Source organism: Styela clava, chromosome 5 (assembly GCF_964204865.1).
Source record: "Styela clava chromosome 5, kaStyClav1.hap1.2, whole genome shotgun sequence".
NCBI lineage: Eukaryota > Metazoa > Chordata > Ascidiacea > Stolidobranchia > Styelidae > Styela > Styela clava.
The window spans coordinates 9,843,183-9,868,474 of record NC_135254.1 but is presented as its reverse complement, the minus strand read 5'-3'; the positions used below and the strand labels follow the sequence as shown (position 1 = coordinate 9,868,474).

The window sequence follows — 25,292 nt, the reverse complement described above, 5'->3', positions numbered from 1 at the left end:
GATTTTTTTTGTTACCATTTTTTTTTTTGTTCACTTGTGTCGGTACAACACTTCATGCACGACGGAAATAAAATATATGAATCTGAATGAACTATTTATTCTAAGCTCTACCTGAGTATCTTCCAATTGAATTTTACGATACGGAGTCACCTTTACTTTTTATATGGTTAACCTTATTTCAGTTTAGTGACCCACAAAGGCTGATCGAACGAAAGTTGTTTCTTCACTACCAATCTTCTTACTTTTATTTTCGGAAACATTCCTAGACTGCACAACGAAGAAATAGTATTGTGACCCATTTGTTTAAATTAACATTGGAGTAATAACATAATATATATATATATATAGGGACAATGATGGATATTATTATTTCACAGAAGATTTAACTAAATAGTGCCCGGTACTTTCCACAGAAATAAAATTATCGGCATTGTACCGCCAGGTCAGCATTGCGAGTGTCAGACTTACATGATTACGTGCGGCTGTGCAATAAGTTCATGCGCCCCACAAGTGAATCACCGAAAACCCAACGTTTCCAGACTTGCTATCAATTATCCGTTCACCAAATGAACTAAACGAGATAGATGCAAATGCGCGCTTATATGCATTCGACAGCGAAGTATTTAGAGCGATTTTTTGAGATATTGTTATATATCAGTGGCTACTTTTCTCTGGCACGAGGCAGCGGTAAGCGTCGTTTGACGTCTTTATTCAAAAAACAATTATTCAGCCCGACAATTTTGGGATGGCTGCGTCCCTGCTGCTTCATTCCTTAAACTTCAGGCTGAATATGATGATATGAAGTCTAACATCATATTATTCGCGGAATCTATTTACCGGGTCCAATAGACTCGTTATTTTGTCACGGCAAAAATCTCCAATTGTCCCAAACGCATGTTTTGCTAATGGATTTAATAAAGCCAAAAATCATTTTTATAGAGTTTTTTTGTGATGTTGTGGACATTTCAATCGAGAAAAGAAACAAGAATATTCATGTACGGAAAAATTAAAATCCATCCATATTTGCGAAGAGAAACGATTTTCTCAACATGAACAGTAGAGCGAAACAGCATTGTCCTATGTCGTGTGCAGTGATAATAGCGAGCAAGCGATTCTTAAATAAATAGATTCGAAGTTTGTGCAGGTTAATACACATCCGGTATAAACTAAGCACTGGGTTGACTGAAAATATAGGAGGACAAGCGTGGCGGAATAAAATGTTTTCATGCGTGAAAAATATGTGTTAGAGTGAATTGAATTGAAATTTGGTCTGTAATGAATGTCAGACATTAGTTGCGAGGAAATCGAATTCTCTGGTAAGAGACACATAACAATAATTTAATACAAGAGAGCTACGCACAAATATATGGACACGTTAGACCAGAGCGAATCAGTCCTTACCGGTACCTTTGACGCTACCGGTACCCTCAAAAAAGTTCTGAATTTCCAGTAGCAAGAATTTTGCAGAATCAAAACGTACAGCCAGTCATGACACAGACTAAAATCCGTGTTCCCATGGATAAAAAATAATACAGCAAAATTTTAGACGAAATATCAAATTTCATAGAATTCACGCAAAATTTTGAAATAAATAAAAGTAATAGCCTTCTGGAGAAAAATTTTATCTTCAACCACTGAAAATTTCAAAGCAATTGGTCCAGTATTCGAAGAGAAGAGCGACTTTTTAAAAACGTGTCAAAGAACAAGAACAACAACAACATAATATTGAAACGATCGTTATGGCCACTAAACGTGTCCATTAAAACGATCCAAATAATAACAAGAGAGCTATGCTCAAATATATGGACACGTAGAGTCACATAATTTTGATGACGTCATAGCGAAAAAAAAAGTAATAGCCTTCTGGAGAAAATTTGTATCTTTAACCACTGAAAATTTCAAAGCAATTAATCCAGTATTCGAAGAGAAAAGCGACTTTTTAAAAACGTGTCAAAGAACAAGAACAACAACAACAATATAATATTGAAACGATCGTTATGTCCACTACGTGTCCAATAATAACAATACATTCGTAAATTACCTCTTTACTACCTAACTACTACGTACTGTGACGTCTGTGACGTTGGTAGGAAAAAAGTCTTCTCGTTCGTCATTGTGAAATATGGAAATTCCCTGCCGTCATTCGCTCTGATTGGTTGTTGTTTTGATCGCAGACCATCATTTTCTTTCGGTCGCCTCGTATAACGTTGTCAAATTTTGTTTTATAATGGCGGCATATCACTGTATTAAGATCGTGGATTTATCTTTAAAATATATATCGGGACTACAGGGAACTTGCGGATTTTTTAAATGTGGATTATAAAGTAAAATGACAGCGAATTCCACGTCCCCGGCACAAACGGAGGAAGGTTTTTAATTCCAGAATTCAGTACGGTACCTCACTATGACGTAATTTTTGGATGACGCAGTCAGGTCTGCAGGTGGGGGTTATGAAAAAATTGTTCTGCTACACCCACTAGAAATACAAAACTACACTAGACTCAGCTAGGCTAGTGGGATTCTGCTTTTGTCTGTTTGTATCGCATACGGTACCTGTACCGGTACCGGTATTCCTGTATTCAGCTTGTTTGTATATTATGCCATTTTTTGACATAAACTATTTACCTTCTTGTACATTGTTCAATTGAAAATTGAGCTGATCTGCTAGCAGGCTAGGACTGTCAGACTGTACGATATGATGCTAAGAGTGAATGGTAAGATTGAGTCAGTGCAGCATTGAGTAATTGTTCATACTGTTATATCTTTATGATTTTCATTCAAGTTTTAATATTTTATTTATTGTTTTTTTTAAAACTAAATACAGGTTTGTATGCTTCTCTAAATTGATATCTTTGGTAAAAATTTCATTGTTTCTTTTTTATATATATAGTACAGTAGTATATCTGTATATAGGAAGATTATGAACACCCTAAATTCTATTTTCTAGATATTCTTCTGACAAACTAGAGTAGCAACGCAAGCTGACTGAATTAGTTTATAGCAGCCTTCTTCATCAAACTTCTATACATTTAGAAATAGCTATATTATACATACAGAGCGAACAGATAACAAATGACAAAAACAGTGTTTTTTTTACGCAGTGAAGCAGAAATAAACCCAAAATAGGAAGAGGGAAGAGTTCATCCAAAAAAGGTTCAGAACCACTAGTATATAGCATAATGGTTCATAATAATTTAGGCTGAAAATATAGACTCTTAATAACTCAGGTATGCCCTAAAGCTCAATATATGTCATGGAAATGAAAATTGTTTCTTCAATATAGTCTATTCCGTTATTTTATTTCTGTTGCAAGTAATCAATTACTTTCCTCACTAAAAAACAATTACAATTTTACTAGAGATTGTATACTGAGATTAGTAAAGTCTTATATTATATTTACAGATTAGTTATTGTGAGATAAACTTTATAATCTGTTTGTAATTGTTGTAAACTTGACAATGAATCGTCCACGGATTCCGTGTGAAAGTGCATCATGTGACAGTACAACATCAGAATTCAATTATCCGACTGCTTCAGGAATAAGTTCTATGACACCAAGTAGTCATTATGCCACTGAACATTCTGATAGAGATTTGGAGAAGCCTGATCTAGGTCTTGGCAGTTTGGCACCATCAACCTTTAATCCTAATGAAAAAGCAGGTGACATGGAGAGCAATTTTGGGGATCTTGCAGACAAAAAAGGTCCAGATTCATCTTTTCCACCACCCCAAGATGTAGGTGGAAGACCGCCTTCTTATAGTACAATTGGTGATAATAATGTTCAAAATTATGGACATGCTGCACCTCGTTTCTTTACACCTCAGCAAGGGGCAATGGATAAGTTGAGTACCATTTCTGATCTACCAGTTACAATCCTCGGATCTGTAACATTGTATGAAATGTCAATCAGATTGGATCCGGAACTACTCCCTTCACAAAATTGGAAGATGATGGCAGAATACATGCAGTTCAATAATTGGGAGGTGAGAGATTATAGTAATTTCAGTCCATATCAATTCGATTCTTGTTATTTTTTCTATGACATAGCTGAATGCTGTCTCCAGAAAAGAAATTTGTCCTTCAGTTGAGATGGACATTTTATTACATATTGGATTAAAATTATTGTTTGCTTAATTAATTTCCAATTTAGAACAGGCCTTCTATTGCAGTGGTTCCCAACTTTTCGGTGCCTGTGATCCCCTTCAGAAGGCTTTTAGCTCTCATCCTGTTTATCATTCCGGTGGTAGCCTATTTATCATGTTATTTTGATTGATAGATTCCAAAGCTTATTATGTTCATAGAATTCATGCTCAACAAAGTGAAAACACGCTGTGAAATATAACCTTATTATCATGCAATGAACAGGGAGTTTCTTGTAAAGTGGAAAGTAAAATCAGTTCTGCGTCTAGCATTGTTGCTCCCTAAGCCCCTGGTTGGGAACTGCTGTCATATTGATTAGCATTTTAAAAATAACCTATCTATCGCACGGGTTGGCCGCAAAATGAAGAATAATGCATATCACCAAAAAAGCAGAACCCATAAATTTCCTGCCTACTTTCCCAAAAATGAAGAACATTCATTTACCATTTGAAACTTCTGTTTGTGAGTGAGTGTACCTGATAGTTTCAATAATCCGGGACGCTTTGCACAAAAATTCTGTGCTCTCAAAATGTTCCCGAATGACTTCGGTTTTTAAGGAGTCACACTGTAGATAAAATTTGCATATTAAATTTTTGTTTTGTTTAATGATCAAATTGAATCGATTTACCTTAATTATTTTATTTCTACTGATAGGTAAATAAAGTCTAACTCTACTTATCATAACTTAACTTTACATATTTTTTACATCAGAAACTATGTTATATTCCGCTATGCTTACCAATTTTAGTTTCCAATAAAAGCAATATTATAACTTACACCAGAACTAGTGAGCTATATATAACCATTCTACATTTTCCAGATAAAAATGTTTGAACGTGAAGCGCTTCGAACGAAAGCTGTTATCGAAGCTTGGTCAAGAATGGGAGCACATACAATTGGCGAACTCATAAATATCATACATCGTGATATGAACAGACTCGACGTGATCACAGATATACCTGATTTTATATGTGAGTGTACTGATTTATTGAATATGGTATTTTAAGTTTACAACAGGTTCAAAATAATTACTCAACAATCATAATGTACTTTTTTTATGTGTTCAATTTTCTTCTAAAAGAATTTGTTAATGCTGTGGCGTTGACTCATTGTTAATGCAGGGAAGTCTAAACTGAGCTTTTGCTGATTGGCAGTTAGGTCATAATTTGACGTTTTCACGCCTTACCCCAAAGCTTAAACTGCCAATGATATTTGAAGAACTACTATTTTTGTGTGAAATCATAATTCTCATTTACAAACAGGTATTACTATTAATAAACAAAATCTCATTGTAACTGCATCATTCATTTATTATGGTATCAATATCCCATTCTGTAAAAATTCTTTGAGAATATTCATTTTCCGATTACATTGATTCTAATATTTCATTATCTCAGTGAATGATGCCAAGAGACATCACAACAGCGCAAGACGAAGCTACGGTCCTGATTCCTACGGGATAATGCCCCCACCTCCCAGCAGATCAGAATCAGAAACATCTTTCAGTTCTATTCAATCTACTATGACCGGAGTAACTGCTTGTGATCTCGGGATTTATTCAGAAAAACCTACTGCTCAGAACAGTTCTCGACCAGTACAAGTACCTGAAATACAACCAAGTATACAACGTTAGTATTTTATTCATAAAGTTGTTGGGTTATTTTCATATAATTATGTTCATGAACTGAACTGAACCTATATAGGAAATGCATTCACATATGATACGACAAGTAATGAGGTATACGTTACATATTATTTGAAGAGGCGTTTTGGATGGAATAGAATATTTTTAAATTTATTAAGGAGAAAAATTTCATTTTTTCATTGTGCGCTAAATAAAGAACAGTAGAATAATAATTTAGTTTCTTATAATTTCACATTTAACACTATAACCTCAAATGAGTACATTTCCTCAAAAAATCATATGTTTATACTTGAAAAAAAATTTCCAGTCTCATTTCCCAAAAGGTGACATTTCATCAACTAAACCATTGAAATATTATTTCTAGTTATTGTGTTATTTTATGCCAAACCTAATATTTGACAAATTTTTTTCCAATTGAACAATTGGTAATATTTTTTAGTCTGTAATGTCTCATTTACTGGTCATTAATTACAATAAAAACATGTAATATGCATTTTAAAATTTTTTGTATTGACAGAGAAAAAGTACGATGCTTTTGTTCTTTGCAATATTGCTGACAAAGAATTTGTAGTTGAAAGATTTCTACCGAAAGTAGAAGATGAAGCAAAATTGAATCTTTGCTTTGCTGAGAGAGATATTCCACCTGGCAATCTGACATTCACAGATCAGATGGATTATATGTTCAGTAGGTCAGTACAGTAAAGAGGGTAGGCCTATTCCTGTAGTATGTGTACCAGGTTAGGGTTAGGCCATAAGTTTATTCCGATTTTTCTTATTTTAGTTGTATTACAAGTTCGGGGACTGTCTGTGTTAGCCAAGTGAATATACCACTGCCAATAGGTTTCAGTCAATTTATACAACTTGATGTAAAGTAGGCAAACAAAATTAGTTACCTCCATATTGGTACACATACCTTTGGAGCGCCGTGAAGCTTGTAGAAACTAATTCTGAAACAATTTCAGGAATAGGATATACCATATCATTTTGATTCGCCCGATATTAGTCAAAAGAACTAAATCTTATTTTTAGCTTCAAGTTGATATACATTTTATTGCAACTGTTATATATTTAAAAAAAAAAAATAATATAGCAATATTATGATGACATTATTAATTCAGATCTCGGAAACTAGTTGTTATTCTGTCAGACAAATTTTTCCAAAGCCGAGAACACGAATGGCAATCAAACTTGGCTATCAGTCAAGATCCTGGTACGTATTAGGCCAACCCAAATAATTTCCTATTTTGAATAGTCTAAATTTATTCAAAAAGTTTGAATTTGAAAATTATGTGGCAGTGATTCAATTGGTTCTCTATTTTTTTTTAGTTTTTCAAAAAATAATTTTTTTTTTATCTTTTTCATTGTCCTGTGAGACCTATACTGCTCAGAACAATATATTTTTTTAAAGAAATTATTCTACTAAAATCAATCAATGACTCAAAATATTGAATATTGAAATGTGATTCATTTTTATTCTATTCTAATATTCGATTTTCATTGGATTCTGGTTGTAGGTAAATAGTTAGGAACGCCTGACCATGATTCTATTCCTAAATTATTCGAAATAATAACAACATCTGTCATTGGTATCTACGATTTCTAATATACAATTCTCATTTGGTATCTCTTACCTTTTTATGTCATCGAATAACAAAGAGTAAATATTAGAATTACCTTGTTTTAAAAATAATATATACATAATGATATACTGGTATTTTCAATTTACCGATCACTATCACATGTCATTCTAAATTATATATTTTTTTGTTATTAAACAATAAGGGGGTTTTCACTTCTTTATTTTGGGCACAATTTACTTCCTATTCTGTGATTTTGCAAAATTTTCCAATTGCAATGAATTTTAAATGTAGACCATTTATACTTGTATTATTTTCTATTTTGAAACAGAAGCCTAACAAAAGTAACTATTCTCTTTACTTCACTCTATATGACATGACGTCTATTATTGAGTCAAACCTTTTCTTTGAATCATTTTGAATTTTTCATATTCGTTACATGCAAACTACTCCTTTCAACGATGAATATATGACGTGACTCATTTTCAAACCTGGCTATTCTTAGTGACAATGTGGACAATGTGTCTAAGAGTATTCCATCCATGGCCCAGGTTTTAACTGTTGCTGATTTGCTAATTCCCAGTCACTGAGTCTCTCTTTTCAGTGATTTGTTTCACATTTCTGTTTCACAATATTGAAAGTGAATGTAATTTAAACTCCAATACTATGTAGATAAATTTTTGTGTTGAGTGATAAGGTAAAGTGTAGAGATGGTTATAATGTTTCTGTCGGGATGTAAACGACTTCCTCCTTAGAGCATATTATGCATTAGATTAGAGCGAATATTCAAGTTTAAATGTTTCTTATATGTTATTTCATTTTTTGAGTATAAATTACAATTACTGAAACAACAAACAAATATACTAACAATCTTGAATATTAAATTCAAATATTGAAATACATAGGCTACACAAAAAATTCAGTATTTTAAAACAGTTACGGTATCTTTATTAATGTATGAAAATTTCAGTTACAATAACAATTTTTTTTGTTTCATCTCGTGAACAGCATCTCGTAAACAACGAATCATCCCGATAAAATACAAGAAAATAAACAACCGCAACATTTTTGATCATCTTGGATGTTGTGATCTCACTAAAACGATGAAGGAACAATGGTTTTGGGATAAAATTATCAACGGCATTAAGGCTTGAATAAGCTTGATATAACTTTAACAAGTAAGTAAAAATACATTATGTATCCTTAAGAGTTGTACATATTAACTGTTTCATTGTCCAATATTTTTTGGGTGATAGACAGTGAACTAACAATTTTCAGATGGTATACTCAGTCCTAATAAAGTTAGCATGACTTCGATTTTAGAATGAAATATAAATATAGCAGAAGAAGGTATCCTTATCTTATAGAGAGTTTTCATTTGTTTTAACTGCTCAGTTTACTACTTGTAAAAAAAGTAATTGAATTGCTAAATATTCCCAAATTAGAAAGTTAAATCTTGGAATCATTATGATAGTTGAAGTTAGCAGCTCAAAGTACAATTTTCATATTGTTCAATCCTTTTAAATTTCTCATGGCTGACTAATTAAAACATTTTATACATCACTGTTGTTGTACTGCCAAATTATTGACCAGTATATTAATTATTAAAGTTACCAGTTCATTCGAGACAAGTCCAGTCGTAACTAAATAGAATATACAGTATATATTATAGGTTCGTAGCCATTTCCATAGACACGTTTATTTTTGGCTCAAAACCTAAAATGCTGCGGTAGTAGAGATACCCGAGCGATTTGGTGCTCCCGAAGTATGCGAACCAAGATGGCGGACATCGGAACGTAACCTGGGTAACAGGTTAGGGTTAGGCGATAATTTTATTCCAATTTTCCTTATTTTAGTCCTATTATCAGTTCGAAGACTAGCCAAGAGCCTCCCGTAGTATTCATACCTAAAATTATGGCCTAACCCTAACCTATTACACATATTACATTCCGATGTCCGCCATCTTGATTCGCATACTTCGGGAGCCCCAGCGATTTTTTATAAATAGATAAATCAGTGACATTAATTCTCTAATTTTGATCTGTAAATGCATGATAATCTATTTTCTTCTACAATTGGACAAACTGAAATTTTATTAAATTACTTACACAAATGTTTTATGTATCCTTGTATATTTTTATATGAATAAAATTAACCTAGTCACAAATTTTAAATGCACTTTTATATCTGACTTGCTTCATTGCATAAAACTGAATAATCATATTGTGTCTTAATTGTTTTCAGAACAGCCATCCTGTTTTACATTTTCTACAGACTGTGCAAACAAAAACATCTCATATTGCTCAACTTAATGTCATTGCGGAAATGTACAATACTGTAATAAAGTTTATGAAAAATGTCAAGTTAAAATTTTGATAGTTGATAAAATCGTTTGGTTTAATCGTAATAGCTTATGCAACCCATGCCTGACCTGGACTTAGCAGGAGAGAGATGGTATACATATGATTGCCTCTCTGCTGGTTCTCTTCTGAAGATGAAAATTTAGTCCTATGCTGCCCATTATATCAGTGGTTCCCAACTGTGTTGTTCATGACCCCCAGAAATATTTAAAAGGTTCACAACTTATATTGTTGGAAGGATTCATGCCATGAAAAAGATTGGGATCCAACCTATTGAACTGTAGAAATCCTTCATAACTTAATTGCTGTTATTGTGTGATTGGGTTTATCTGTAAATAGTTGTAAACACATTTTTTATTATTATGAAATATTTCTCTTTTTAGCATTTTCAATCTTATCATTTATTATGATCAGTATCACTTTTATTGTATATATTACTTAATACTCATAACTCGCAAATTTTAAATGATGGTCATTAATTTAGTACAACATTTCCCAGTGAATTTTGTGGGTTTCCTGGGATTTTGCTTTGTTTTCATTGTCATGATGATTGATGAGATTCCGAAAGTTCCAAACAAATGCAATGATGTACCACAGATAACACAATATTGAGTATTTTTTTTTCATTTTCTCATAACTAACAGGTTGGTTTGAAGCAATGAGTTCAAAACTCCCTTTTCTGGGCTATTTTGTAATTAAAAAAATATTTTGATCACTAATATTTTGTCAGCTGTAAAAAGAATTTTCAAAACAAGTTTTGGTCTGCTTATTCTTTGGAATGGTCTTGTGTTCGGAATAATATGAAATTGCTATTGAGAAACTGCCTTTTTTCCTTTGTTCTGTCAATAAAATGCTTTGTAACGTGATGGTGTTTTCCCAGTCATTCAATACTTAGGAATGAAAGATTGTTAATAAGGTCCGGGTGTTTGTTGTTGTAATCACGAATATATTTCTGATACTGTGCGTGTACAAGGAAGGGCCTATTGAATTGCCTTGATGTTTCATTTTCATGACCTGTTCGCAGTATTATTAATGAATTTGCAGAAAAAAACTCTTCTGGTATGTTTGGGCCCTGTCCTGTTCGGCTGGTTACCTAACTTTTCTATCGTGCCAATATTGTTTATAACCAACCTGCATGGGGGGATAATTATGTGCGAGAGGATTGCTGGACTGCAGAGGGGTGAATTAACCGCTGGCCGGCTACGGCTTCACCCCCATATCAAGTACGAAACAAATAATTAGGTAACTAACCAGACACCGCGGCCTCAAGTCGTCGTTGAAATATTATTTAAACATCATCAACGACTTTGTGAAAGCAATCCACTTTGTATTCAAGTATCTAAAATCGTGACATACCGTTAATACCGTGTTCTGTGGTCTCTCATAAACAAATACGTGGAAATTCCCTGCTATGACGCACCGCTATTCTTAAAACACGGAAGCGCTAGACCGAAAAAAATCGAGTGCGTTACACAGCAAGAGTCCTTACAGTGGCACATGATGGGAATTCCCGGTGATCACACAATAACGGAACCACATCTCTTTAGCGCAGGCAGACCATCTCGATTAAAAATGTCACGTCACGTCACCGCATAAAAATTTATTTGCACAAAGAATAACGCAAAGATAACTGAACGAGAATCATTATAATAAAACTACCAAACGCAATAAATATTGACAGTCGAGGACCAAAACACAAAAGAGTCAAATACAAGAATAAGAATTTAAAGGTTCTGGGTGGTGCTTCAATCAAATGTTGAATGTTGGTTGAAAATGCGTAGTGGAGTAATTTGACCGAATGTCAGTTATTACACACACACATACATTGCCTGTAGAAGGGCAAAGACACTCAAGTGAAGAAAAAAAAATGAAAAGCGCTGAAATGTTTCAGCCTAAGAAAATTGAGACAAAATAGCTGAAAAACAGGAGACGGAAAGTCTTACTTACTTTAATCTCAACGGCAACAAACATTTTAATTAAAAACATAAAATCTACCTTTTTGAATAACATAGGTAGGTAATCAATCACTGTTGTTACTGCTGGAATATTTTCTTCGTTGTATTATGTTTAATAGTTTTGAATTTGTTTTTGTGGTGCTCCCGGAGGAGTATTCGAACCAAGATGGCGCACAACCTGAACATAGTGTGTGTACCAGGTTAGGGTTATTCAGGTTGTGCGTCATCTTGGTACGAATACTTCCAGAGCGGAGCGCCGTTTTTGTGGCAATAAATCTCTCTTGTAGATGCTTGCTTTGTGAATTTCAACACTATTGACATTTAAGGCCTGTGTGACTAATAGGGTTTCAGAATCCAGCATTTTCTTTACCAGTATACATTACAAAACAGTAACTTGCTTCACAACAGTTTAAATACATGATCAAGTTGAAACACCATATCATATGAGTGAGTCTAATAACTTGATATTTAATTTTTCACGTTATGATGGATCTCAGATACAAAAGTTAAACCAAAACTTAATAACACATCTTTTAAACTTGAATGTTCTTCAATCGATTTAGCTAAATATTCACAGCCTGGAAAATAGTAATGGGTCACAAATTCAAAAGCAGGAAGTAAATTTTTTAAACCTAAAATTTAGGATGAATTTTATGTAGCTAGCGTAGGCAAGCTTCATTTAATAGGCTGTTAAGAACAATTAGTAAATTTAAAGGCTTTTCAGCTTCTGTAGAAAATTTTTGACTTTTTTTTCGCCATTGAAAGTCTGAAATTTTACCTCAACTATACAGAATTCAGAATTTTGACTCGGAATCCGGGAGTTTGAAAATTTCGATTCTTAGTCAAGCAAATAGGTAGCTCAATAATGCATACCCCAGCAAAATATACATACATCATCTGGACAAATTACTGTGACCAAGACACAATGATGGCTGTACAGATAACATAAATAATAATAGAAAGAAATATTTCAAAAATACAATAGTGATATATTCTATATTAAGCCATGTTTTCGGAATTGCACAGATGCAAACATTGTCATTTTCAAGAATTGTAATTTTCCAGAAATTGAAAAATGAACTAGACTTGAATCTTAACAATAGAAGAGGTAAAGAAGGTTATGTTTTTCTAACCAGTGTTCCACGTTCAAGAATGTCCATCCGAATAATTCACGATTTCATATATATTTTCTAATAGGAAAAGTTGGCCCTTTTCGAAAGACAACAGTCATAAATGATTCTATATTCATGAATATTTAATTTTATAACAGGAAGAAGTCATGATAGACATTATGATTACTATTTTCTGCAATATTTCGAACTTAAATATGTTGGTGTAGGTAGTCAAATGCTTAATAATACAATTTTTTGCTTAAAATAAAGGATTAATTCATAACAAACTCCGTAATTCGAAAGCATTCAAATGTTCCTTTCGTTGCATACACCGATAAGAGTTATAATTTCTCGATCAATTCGCTAATAAAATCAGTGTTAGAATTACAGGACAAATACCAATGTAATGAAACCAAAACGAACATTTTAAATAAATTGCACATCACCATCAAAATCACAATTCAAGGAAAAATAAATGACACAAAAGCAAACAATAAAATATTTTATTTTAAATCTTCTAGTAAAAAAAGCATGAAAAATATCACCAATTTTAGATACATTTACTAAGCACAGTAAATAGTAAATATTAATGGGGAGCTCAAATACACCGCTTATTTCAAACAGTATCAGTATTCGATCATTATATTAGTATCAACCTAACCTTTACATTATAATAAAGGTATTAACAAAACAAAAAACGTCTGTGGCCAATGATAACCCATATGAATGTGTGCTACAAATCATGCTTGGCAAAACATACTTTCTTGAACCAGGGTCTTGGACACTCATGCATAGAATGCAAAGTTTGGCACCACCGTGCATAAGGATTAACATTGAAAAATTAGCACAAAATCTTAAAAAAACAACGATAATAATTCTGTATCACGTCATACGATAAAATCCAATTTTACTTTGACTTGCACTGCATATGTGAAGACATTCTCTCTATGTACTAGCAAAATTTTCAACCATACCCATAAAAATGAGATAAATTAATGCATTACAAAGCGCTTCACAATGGTTAGTGTAATATATTTAATCTGTAACACAGAAATCGCGCTAATAAATACAATTTGAATTTTCAGAATATTTCAACTCCTTATATATATATGATGTAAAGAAAAAAAAATGTTCGATCTGTAACACAGAAATCATGTTAATAAATATACTTTGGAAATATGAAAAAAAGATCCCCAGCTAGGTGAAGTTCTTACTCCTGAAATAAGTATTCCTAATTTCTTATTCATCCCTTGTTATACTGGTAATTGTGTCGGAAACAGAGTAGATGTGATGCTCCATCTTTTCGTTTTATTTTTACTAAATAATCTTTTTTTTATTATTCAGAGATGTATCGTTTATTTTAATCTTATTTTAAATGTTTTTATTTCCATTGGTTCAATCTTCCAGTCTCCATCTGGTGGTATTTCGTCTTCTGTGTATTGCAGTGATAAACTTGTACTAACGATGTTTGTTGCGGGATAAAACGTAGCTAGATTAAGAAAGTCTTCTGTAAAATAAAACAGGGTTTATGAAACGACTGAGTAACAAAATAATGCCACAGGGTTCCTACTTTATAATGAGATATTTCACAACCATGTCCCGAACAAACCTCTGGGCCTATGTTGTTAAATCTAATCATGTACAATTTGATTATTTCATTAAAGGAAAGCATGCTTAATTACTCGAATGTACGCAGCCGTGAAAAACTCTAATTCCATCATAAACTAAAATATGAGGCGTTTTTAGCTTATGAGCTTTTTCACTGCAATAAATAAAAAATACAGCAATTTGTTTTATCTAACATTAGCTGATGAATCCCGAAATCTACGTAAGTTAAAATCATTCACACACACAGTATACTTGGCCTCTGATCCAAGTTTCTACACTATATGGAAAGTAAGAAGAGAGCGACTCAATCTGCACAGAGTACAGCCTATGCTAGGTCATGTTCTGTGAAGTTTGAAAAACAAGTGAGATAAGTTGAGGGATATGAAAGTTTTAAAGTCTTACAAAATAAAAGAGTATAATATTCCAAATTTCTCACCTGAATCGGAAGCAAGGCAAGATGATTTATATAATCTGCAAGTATCAAGATGACATTCATGTCCAAACTTTTGAACAATCAACGCAGATTCATCTGTCGGTGTTCCCTCTACTTCTTTTGATTCGATGCTTCTCAGATTGACAATGTGAACACTACACGGCAGAGGAGGCTCATCTGCACTTTGTTTAGAACCCGCAAGAGGTAAGTAACTGTCTTTATATGTTGTCGTTACTTCATTATGTTCAATATTTCGATATTGCATTGACCACATAGGGTGAAGAAGTTCTAATAACGAGTGATGCGCAATTATTGATGGAAAATGGTTGTCAGAAGAACTGTCTGGTACGCCTGGTGTATTGCTCCAACGTTCAATTAAAATAACAAAATTGTCTGACGTAGCTAGATTGTCTTTTGTCGCTTGTCCCATCCCTCGATTGTCATCTTGCATCAATCGTCGGTCGAGAATAATTTCCAATTGTGATGAAACAAGGGAGGCGACACCACGAGGCTGACCAGTTAGAACAGTGAGTCTGTGAAAGTAATATTTTGAATGAATAAAATTTTTCCATCAAGTATTTCATACATATGAAATGGATGGACCCATATCGCTTGTCGTAGACTCCACGATTCCAAACTCTGGAAGACGAGTTCAAAAATCTAGCTTTGACTGAAGAAAAAAACAGGCCAAACTACAACTCCACGACCCTGATAGCTTATTCAAAGCGTAGTTCCGAGAGAAAGTATAAAAATGTCTCATTTTTAAAAAAAACACTTGCCTTGCTTTTTCATTTTGAATAAACGCCATTGTTGGCATAGGATAAAAATTTGCTTGGATTGGAATCTTATCGAGACGAGTTTTCCGTTTCTGCATCTGGAATCCATTGAGATCAGTAAAGAACGAATTTTCATCGTTGGCTACGTCAGGAGCGGTGATTCTCATTGATAATTCTTTATTATCCATGCCATTTCTTATGTCTACTTTATTTGTGACAAAAATTCCAAAAGGTGCAGCCCCAAGTTTGTCAGTAATTTGAAGCGAAACTCTGAATAGCAAAAGATCGAAAATAATTTGACCTAATGCTCTTTGGTATTTGAAACAATCTTGATTTCGTGGTAACTTATGGATATTTCATTCAAAATGTAGGAAATATGCACGAGGCCATGGTTCACTATACAACTAAGCAATTTTAAAAAACGTAAAAAATCCTAATCATATGTGGCAACATTTTATCATACTACATACAACAGTGTATATTCATTTTATAAAGGACTATATCTGCAATTGTTCCTATCTTCATTTGTTTATTCAGTAAATAAAAGATGTTGACATTGACAAACCATCTTATGATATAAGGAGTTAAATAATGGCTCAAACACAACAGAGGGTGAGGCATGGGAGTGATGGGACCATACTTTACTGTAAAGACCTGCTATTATCGAAAAAGCCGAATGGCGAAAAGCTTTCGGCATTGCCTGCCCAATTTTGCACACCCCATTGAACCCAAGAAATGTTGACTGTGATGCAATGAGGTCTAACGCTTTAAATCACCAGATAACTGTAGTGAAATCATCGATATCGACAAAAAAAAAGTGAACTTATATCGTACATGTGTTCAACGTTGGGTGCAAGTACGTGGACTTCCTTCAATAAAGGACCTTCAACAATTCTGACAATGGGACGAGCTGAATCTGTAAGATGTGGAGAAGCAGGACCAGACGGGAGAAATAAATAAGCTCCGGAACGTTCTTTCCCTCCTCTTGCTTCATAAACACCAAAATCTATGGCAACCTGAAATGCAATTTACATTTTGATTGAAATTGTAATATTAATACTTCAGGGAATTTCTGCCAAAAAATATAAAAGTCACAATGCAGAATGCCCAACATCCCAAATAAATCAGTTATTCAACAAAATCCTGGATAAATATATTTGAAATTTCACTTTTGATCAGATTCCATAGCAAAATATGCAAACTGATCAGAAAAACTGTAAAAATGGTTATTCAATACTTTTTGATATGTGTTTGAGAATTCTAAAATATAAATTTCAATCAAATTTTTTATTCAATTTCAATCAAATACATTCATAAGTAGTGTATTATTTTAAAAGAAAAGCAAAATGTTCATTTCAAATATGCACAAAAAAAGTTCATGCAAGAACAAATCAGAAAAAGTCACCTTCATTTTATTTTTATCCCTTTTTGTTGTTACTGATCGAAGTAAGCCATTTTTCGTAGAAAACGATGCAATTAATTCTTCATTTTCAATAGAAAATTCTTCTGTAACGGACGGTTTTGTAGTGACGGTAAAATCATCGCAAAAATGTAAATTGTTGGCTTCTTGTACATTCAACAAATCTACTTTTGATAAAGAATTCTGTGGAATGTTTTGGAAGCTGAAAAATTAAATATAATGAGTATGTTGAATAATGAGCATTGCTAGTTGAAAAATTATTTCCCAAAAATATGAAATATATTCTAGATTGGGCCATGTTTGACAGTGGCGTGTCTAACTTTACTGCTGCCCGGGGCAATTTTTTGATGATAACATGCTGCCCAGGGCAGCTGCCCCTTTAGACACGCCACTGATGACAGAGAAATTTTTCAAAACATTGCAAAGTTATCGAAAACAAATTTTGTTATGCTCAATAATTGGATACAACATTATTTTGATTCGTTTTCTATTTTTACCAATGTCACAAGGTAAAAGTCTAATTTTTGTCCCACTATTAGATCTCAAATTCCCAAATTGACAGATTTTGAACTAAAATAGTTCTAATTTATACCTAAAATTAAGAGTTTCCTATATCCAATATTAATTTATATTAATTAATTATAAAAAGTATTCCCATCCATGCATCTTAAACTTAAAACAACCAACACAAAATATATGAACCTGATTTGATAAGTAGCTAGTCCAGTAGCTGCAACCGTAGCAACAAAAACCAGTTCAAACTGGTCTAGTTTGGTAGCAGTTGGTTCAATCCAAATAAGGTTGGTTTGTGAAGGGATAAGTTGGTTCTTGTGATCAGTGACCTTTACATGTGGTGCCGTTACAATTAGACGTACAAGACCTGGAATAAAAGAAAAATGTTCATACAAGGTAGAAAAAATGATAACTGAAGGTAATATAACTGCAAATACTGATATTAAATTTAATTGTGGTGGATTCATCGCACCGAAAATCAAGAATTGCCAAAACCAAAAATCTATTATCCAGAATATAATCTAAAATAGTCAAACATTGGATCTTATTCAGTCATATTTAAACACAGAAACCAATGCATATTCTTTAATTTTCTAATTTTTAGTTTTCAGAAATTGAATGAACACCATTTTGGACCTACTGTAAGACTTCGGTTCACAATAGTAGTTGAAACTTTTTTCGATTTTTCATAAAATCAAGAAATTAAAATATATATTCAATTTCTAACTAATTTGGATAATCGATTTGTGTTGGACATTCTTGTATAGAGCATATAGGATTAGTTTGAAAAAATCAGAATAAATAACACAAGGAGAAACCTTGAATACTCAGCTCAGCAGATAATTATTTCCTATTCGAATAGAAAACAAAATCACAAAGAAATTACACTTACCAGTCCTATCATAGGAAAGGGAATTATAAATAACGATGGTGGATGGTGTTCCTGAAGTCTTGTCGATGTTAATGACAACTTTATCTCCAATCTTATCGTGAGATGCAAGAATCGAATCGTAATCAAGAGTCAGGTCTTTTTCAGATTTAAATGAAGTGGGATCTCTCAGCAGGAGAAGTTCTGCGGAACGTGACATTACCTTATCGTAAGAGAAAGGATTATTTTTTTGACAATGTTAAATATAGAAATATATGAAAAAAGGGATAAATATGTCCATCATAATGAAAATAATGATATTCGAAGTTGTTGAACCCCAGCGAAGCATTAATTTGGTTAATTGATCTAATATTTTCCTAGATGGAATAGTGATTTATCAATTATTTTTCTATTCGAACTTATGATCAAGAATCGATTTTGTAACTACATACTATTAATGAATATCTTGTGCATAAAAATTCTATAAAAATTCAATAATCTCACTTCTTTTGCCTTCATGACGCTGTTTTGTAATTTTCTTCCATAATCTTTTACAACAGGATCTTTAGAAGTTCCAGTAATACCGTCATGATGTTGGAATAATCCAAGATTTTGTCTTGCATATTGCAATAAACTGAAAAATAATAAAAAATATATATTGCATAACAAAAAGCAAATACAGTCGTTGGATTCTGAGAATCTCATGTGTTCAATTTCAATGCTCAAATATATAAACACGAAGGCCGAAACAAAGTAGTATGGGTAGACAATCTTTTACAATAAACTATCAGTAGTGTAGTCTTTTCAGACTTCACCTGAACACCAGATAGCAACAAACACAAACACAGAGGGGTATGCCACAAGATTTCTAATTTTTAGAAATAAATAGAAGTAATAGCCTTCCAGTGACAACAACAATCTTCGACCACTGAAAATTTCAAAGCAATTGGTCCAGTAATCAAAGAGAAAAGCAGATTTTGCATAACAACAAAAAGAAAAATACCAACAAAAGCAAGAACAACATAATAACAAAACGATCCATAGGTCTCCTCTATGTCTAAAAAAAGCACTAATAATCCAACAATGATCTTTGTATTATATAAAATTGAATGGTTTTCCAGATAATTCCAGATAAAGTATATTGGCGGCAAAGACTAAATTGATTATTAGTGAAGGCATGAAAACCTTAAAATATTATTATTATATCATCAGTTCTTTTATGACATCTTATCAAAAAATGAACTGACCATTTGAAATAGTCAAAAATGGGCATGGCATGAATTGTTCACAATCACAAGCACTGTTACTTCATAATTGCCGACAATCAGTGACAGGAAGCAGTAAAGAAGCTATTCAATGTGGAATATGGATGGAAGACAGAACAGAATCTCATAATTACGAGAGGATAAGAGAAACAGAATTTAATGGCATAACCATATAGCTGGCAATAGAATCCTCCAGATACTAGTCCCCAATAAGAGAAAAGTTGACATGTTAAACATTCCTCAGATACAAAATTATACGCTAACTGAGCCTGGAATACTCACGGATATAATTTATTTGAAAAGGATGGATCAACTCCAGATTCTCTTGCAACTGGGAGAGCCAATGAAAACAATATTTCAGCTCCTCGTAAATGAGCTTCCAAATTTCTTTCCTGAATAAAAACATTGGTTTATTTGTGATTAATCATAGCTACGGAATTTTCAAAAATAAAAAAAAGTAATAACAATAAATAATTGTTTTTAAAAATTGATGAATTTTAAAATTCAAAAAGGGCCTAGCTTTTGCATTTCTTCACTAAGAGAGAATCTCGCAGTGCCTGTCTTTAAGAAAATTATATTTTCATATTTCTGGTTCTGCTTAACAAAAGGTATGAGTCTTATTACAGATTCAAAACTAATGGCAATCTCTTGAAGTTTTTATTGTTTTTGTGCAAATAAATCGGCGCCACAGAAGTGTATGTATCAATATGGAGGTAACTAATATTGTTTGCCTACTTTACATCAAGTTGTGTAAAGGGCCTGAAAGCTATGGGCAGGGGGTATATTCACTTGGCTAGCACATACAGTCCCTGAACTCGTAATAGAACTAAAAAAGGAAAAATCGGAATAAAATTATGGCCTAACCCTAACCTGGTACACACACTACGGGAATACCAACAAATCATATTGTTACCACTACCAGTATGGTTGTTTTGAAGAAAAATTGTAAGTCTCCTTGAGATCATTTTACTCAATTTATTCCATCCATTTTCATTTCTAAACCAATTTTTCAGTTCCTTAATTACCTGTGTTTTATAAAACGGTCTTGATGTATAATACCCGCTCCAGTAATGATCTTGTCTATCAGCATATGTAAAGAAATCTCCAGAGAGAGAAGGCAGATTCTGTGAACCGCCAACGTCATGTAACATTGCATCAAAATATTCGGAAAGTGTTGAAAATTTGGCTTCTGCGTTTAATTCAGGATGCGAATTGATGTAATCAAAGAGTGTTGCATAGTTAGTGAATTGGCCTTCAACTTCATCCATCTGGATAATAAACAAGATGTAAATAAGTGACGGAGAAATGCTCAAATTAAGGCTGGGCATTTTCGAATACCTGATGATTTCAGAATCTAATAGAATTTTTTTTTAAACGAATCGAATCTTGAATACTTGTCAATGAGAGATATGTAATTGTATGCGACTTTTTTATTGTTAATTGGACCTGTCAACGCATGAATTACTTAAAACTTAGACTTCATCACTCAGGTAGATTGCTGAGCATTCACACACAATAAGAAACACGTTTTATCAATACTTTACTACAGAAAATAGTCATATGTCAGAATTGTGTTGAAAAAATATGGCTTCAATAAAAAAAATTGGGGAATTGGACCATTGGCAGAAAGAAAAAACAAGATGGCAGCGATTCAAATTTTTGCTCTGAACCAATTCGAATCAGTTCCTATTCGATTGGAAATGCCCAGCCCTAGCTCAAATATAAGGACATAAAGGCCAAATGACTATTATAGCCGCTGCAATGTCAGATTTTTTTTAATTTATATGTTTTAATTAATTTATTTCTATGTCTGACTTTTTGGGGCTTTTCGCTAACAAGGCCCTGTACATTTATCTACATACATTTATATTTTACGATATGATATTTTTTTTTTTAAATGGATCGGCCTTGCCTATGTATGGTGGCCCATCGTTGTCACGTGTAAAATTTAAAAAAAAAATGAAAAAATAAAATGAAAAAGCGAAAATAAAAAAAATAGTTGTGAAAAAACATAAAAATAATTGAAAAAAAGAAATAAAAAAAAAATTGAAATTAAAAAATAAATTGAAAAATAAAACAAACAAAAAAAATTAAAATTAAAAAAAAAAATAAAAAAATAAAAAAAAATTGAAAAAAAAATTGGATAGAAAGAAAATAAAAAGGTTGACAACGATGGTCCGCCTCGTGGCCAATCGTTGTCACGAGTTTTTATTTTTGGAAAATTTGATGCTGCTTGGGACCAACGTTGTCAGGCTTAATCCTACACGCACAAATGTGTTTCCTGGGTTTCTAACTCACTACTGATTTTCATGAGCAATATCCAATAAATTCAACATGAAAATGTTCTATAAATTCTCCATGCTACAAGTTCAACCACAAGCAATATATTTATAATAAGGATAAGAGAATATAGAATTGGATACGAAACTTTGTTTTTACGTGTAGAAGGTAATTTAATTGGAAAATGCTGCTTAACTGCTCAGACACTCGTGCGATGCCGGTACGGTATCGTCTGACCGTACCGGTAGCCATGCAATCACTCGTGAAAGAATGGGAGATGATGAGTGATTGTATGGCTACCGGTACGGTCAGACGCAAAGCGACTATAACCGACTACCGGTATTTGGTAAGACGGTACGGTACCGGCATCGCGAGTGTCCAGACAACTGAGTAGTTAAGCAGCATTCTCCAATTAAATTACCTTATACACGTAACAACAAATTTTCCGAATTTTCGTATTCAATTTTATATTCTCTTATCATTATTATAAATATATTACTTCTTGTTGAACTTGTAGCATGGAGAATTTATAGAACATTTTCATATTGAATATTGCTCAAGAAAATCAGTAGTGAGTTTGAAACCCAGGGAACACATTTGTGCGCGTAGGATTATGCCTGACAACGTTGGTCCCAAGCAGGAGCAAATTTTCTAAAAATAAAAACGCGTGACAACGATGGGCCACGAGGCGGACCATCGTTGTCAACCTTTTTATTTTCTTTTTATTCAATTTTTTTTTTTAATTTTTTTTTTTTTTTTTTTTTTATTTTTTTTTTTTTTTTTTTTTTAATTTTAATTTTTTTTTTCATTTTTTTTTAATTATTTTTATGTTTTTTTACAACAATTTTTTATTTTCGGTTTTTTATTTTTATTTTCAATTTTACGCGTGACAACGATGGGCCACCATACCTATGCAATGTATTATATTTATTTACTTCATGGGCGTCAAATGCAACTAGATGTTTTACATGGCAGACTATGACTCTTAGGCATGTCACTTTTATGGACAGTTAATGCAAAGTCTATGCTAAGATGAGTCTAATATGAATTCACATCTATATCTCCCATACATAGTAATCTATAGCGTGACTGTGTGAGGTGGGCAGCAGTGTTCACTATTAGCGCACTTTTTTGCGAAAATTGCGAAGCACTTTCGCAACTTTTTTTAGGGACCGCGAAATAGCACTTTTTTCCGATTTTGAAGAGAAATAGCACTTTTTTTCGATTTTGAATGGAATAAAAATTCAAAGTTGACAAATGTTTTTGTGTGCGTTTTAAGTTGACAATTAAGTAACATACTAGTACTTTTGTAACTCAATTCTGCATATCATAACGATATTTACCGGAATTCTAACCTATGTGGTGAAGACATGGAAGATAAAGCTTTTGCATTAATGGCAAAATTCTTGTTTATAATATGATTATTATACAAGCACACCGATTCCGCTTCGACCGCGAAAACGCTCGGCGGCGTCTTTGAAACCAGATGTCCGAATGCAAGGCAGTGCGTTTCTCTAAACGAGAGTGGTCATGTGACTGTCAATGACATCGATGAATTGTGACCAAATTACACGATTTTCTAGTACTGGTTTGACAGGTCTGTGTTCTCTTCTTAGTGAATTTACTGGAGCCATTCAGAAATTTCTGATACTCGACACGACATTGTTCAGTAATGGAATGTAAACTTGGGCCATTGTTTGGTAAATTAGAAGAAACTTTTAGCAGCATCTCACAGATTTGCAAAATCGCCAAATTGACAAAATACATACGTCGTATTAACATTTAACATCCATTTTATTGTAACCACGAATGTTAAAAGCAAATGGCGTTTCGCGGAATTTTGCGATATTCAGTATTAGCTAGTCTAGTCATTCACGATAAATCAAACTCAGACCAGGGTCAAAAATCAATCTAAACTATTTCCTCATTAATATGCGAGTAGGGGTGGGCAAAATCGAATATTTTTTCGAATTGAATATTTTTAACGAATGAGGAATATTTTTTATGCACAGCAGGAGTCTGGAACGTCGGTCGAAAAATTAGCAAGGAAGCCTTTTCTACTGGTTAATTTCGTTATAATAGCTAATTGTTTTTGTCACCGCAATCGTTTTGGCGACTATATCCTGGGTTTGGCAATCCAGGCTTACGCGTGCGTTCACATCGGCAACAGCTGTTAAGGGCATCAACGACAAACTTCAAAACTAAAATAAACATTTGCGTTGACTTGATATTACCTATCAACGTTTGTAAATTTACTGTCCCAATTTAAAGCGAATGGTATTATTATTATCGATGCCGGAATGCAAATATTTAATACGATAATTAACTTTTATAATTTTTTTATGGTGTCTGTATTAATTTACAGATAAACCTCGCAAATCTGAGATTGTGCCAATCCTGAATGTTGATTTGAAATTGTGATTAAATAATTCGGCAATAAAGGCATTTCTGCGTGGCCATAAGACGAGATGACTTTAATAAACAGCACTTCTTTAAGGATATTTTACATATGCGACTAATGCTAAAAACATTGGGCTCGAGTGCTCTGGTGCCTAAATACTTAACACTGAGTACTCAAGAGATAACCAATTTGCGGAGTTTTTCAATTATTATTTCATACGAAAGTAACACAGACACGATCTAAAATTAAAAGCATAGAAATGTCAACTATCTGCTTCACAAATATCGCATCCCGGGGTCAGTAACAATATTATTGTTCGCTTAAACTCGGGACGGTAATTTACGAACTGATACAAATCCTACACAGAAGATAAAAATCAGAACAAAATCAATTTTCGTTGTGAATGCGCTCATTAATAGTTGTCTTTAAAATCTTCGCCGATGTGAATTCACAATTCTATCCGAAATATAAAAACCAAACTACGATGTCCGCCGCTACGTGAGAATTAATATTTGCTAGTGAATAAAAACATGCTTTAATATAGTTTAACAACACGATCGCAGCGACAAAAAATTTACTGCAGCCTTCGATTATGACAAAATTATGAAATAATCATTGAATGACAATAAAAATTTAACTTCATTAACAATAATTTTCAAGTAATAGTTTCATATTTTCATGATTTTGATCGTCGCTACATGCGAGCGTGTTTTTGTACATATAAACCATGATGACACTACTGACATCTGCGAGTTATAGATCTCTCCAAATTTAATTTTCGCGATTTTTAATGTTTCATTTCCAGATGCGGATGCCCGCTGACTACGGATAAATGGTCGATGTTTAAAAATAGGACTTCGGACCGTTGGGCAAAGAAAGGCGGGCTACACGTAACTGCGAAATTTCGCCGTGAACGACCTTACATTTTAGTTATAAACG

The 25,292-nt window shown here is 33.1% G+C and overlaps 2 protein-coding genes across 3 annotated transcripts in view; one reads left to right on the top strand and one right to left on the bottom strand.

Moving 5' to 3' along the window:
* LOC120344932 (myeloid differentiation primary response protein MyD88-like) overlaps window positions 1-10,588 on the top strand; it is a 179,651-nt gene extending 169,063 nt beyond the window's left edge. Inside the window, exons 2-8 of one of the 2 annotated variants that reach the window (XM_078112468.1) lie at window positions 3,403-3,983; window positions 4,961-5,111; window positions 5,538-5,759; window positions 6,303-6,474; window positions 6,904-6,995; window positions 8,371-8,540; window positions 9,607-10,588. In XM_078112468.1, the coding sequence (XP_077968594.1) occupies window positions 3,459-3,983; window positions 4,961-5,111; window positions 5,538-5,759; window positions 6,303-6,474; window positions 6,904-6,995; window positions 8,371-8,516 (1,308 nt within the window). In that variant the 5' untranslated portion in view covers window positions 3,403-3,458 and the 3' untranslated portion in view covers window positions 8,517-8,540; window positions 9,607-10,588. Of the gene's footprint in view, window positions 1-3,402; window positions 3,984-4,960; window positions 5,112-5,537; window positions 5,769-6,302; window positions 6,475-6,903; window positions 6,996-8,370; window positions 8,541-9,606 lie in introns of both variants that reach the window. The other variant, XM_039414270.2, reaches the window with a different exon arrangement.
* Window positions 10,589-11,307: 719 nt separating this feature from the next.
* LOC120343811 (alpha-mannosidase 2-like) overlaps window positions 11,308-25,292 on the bottom strand; it is a 28,704-nt gene continuing 14,719 nt past the window's right edge. The window contains exons 9-18 of the mRNA XM_039412832.2: window positions 20,698-20,940; window positions 19,955-20,064; window positions 18,912-19,041; window positions 18,432-18,630; window positions 17,729-17,906; window positions 17,012-17,228; window positions 16,441-16,622; window positions 15,610-15,876; window positions 14,834-15,363; window positions 11,308-14,296 (exon numbers count right to left, since the gene is read on the bottom strand). Coding sequence (XP_039268766.2) covers window positions 14,145-14,296; window positions 14,834-15,363; window positions 15,610-15,876; window positions 16,441-16,622; window positions 17,012-17,228; window positions 17,729-17,906; window positions 18,432-18,630; window positions 18,912-19,041; window positions 19,955-20,064; window positions 20,698-20,940 — 2,208 coding nt within the window. The 3' untranslated portion in view covers window positions 11,308-14,144. The remainder of the gene's footprint in view (window positions 14,297-14,833; window positions 15,364-15,609; window positions 15,877-16,440; window positions 16,623-17,011; window positions 17,229-17,728; window positions 17,907-18,431; window positions 18,631-18,911; window positions 19,042-19,954; window positions 20,065-20,697; window positions 20,941-25,292) is intronic.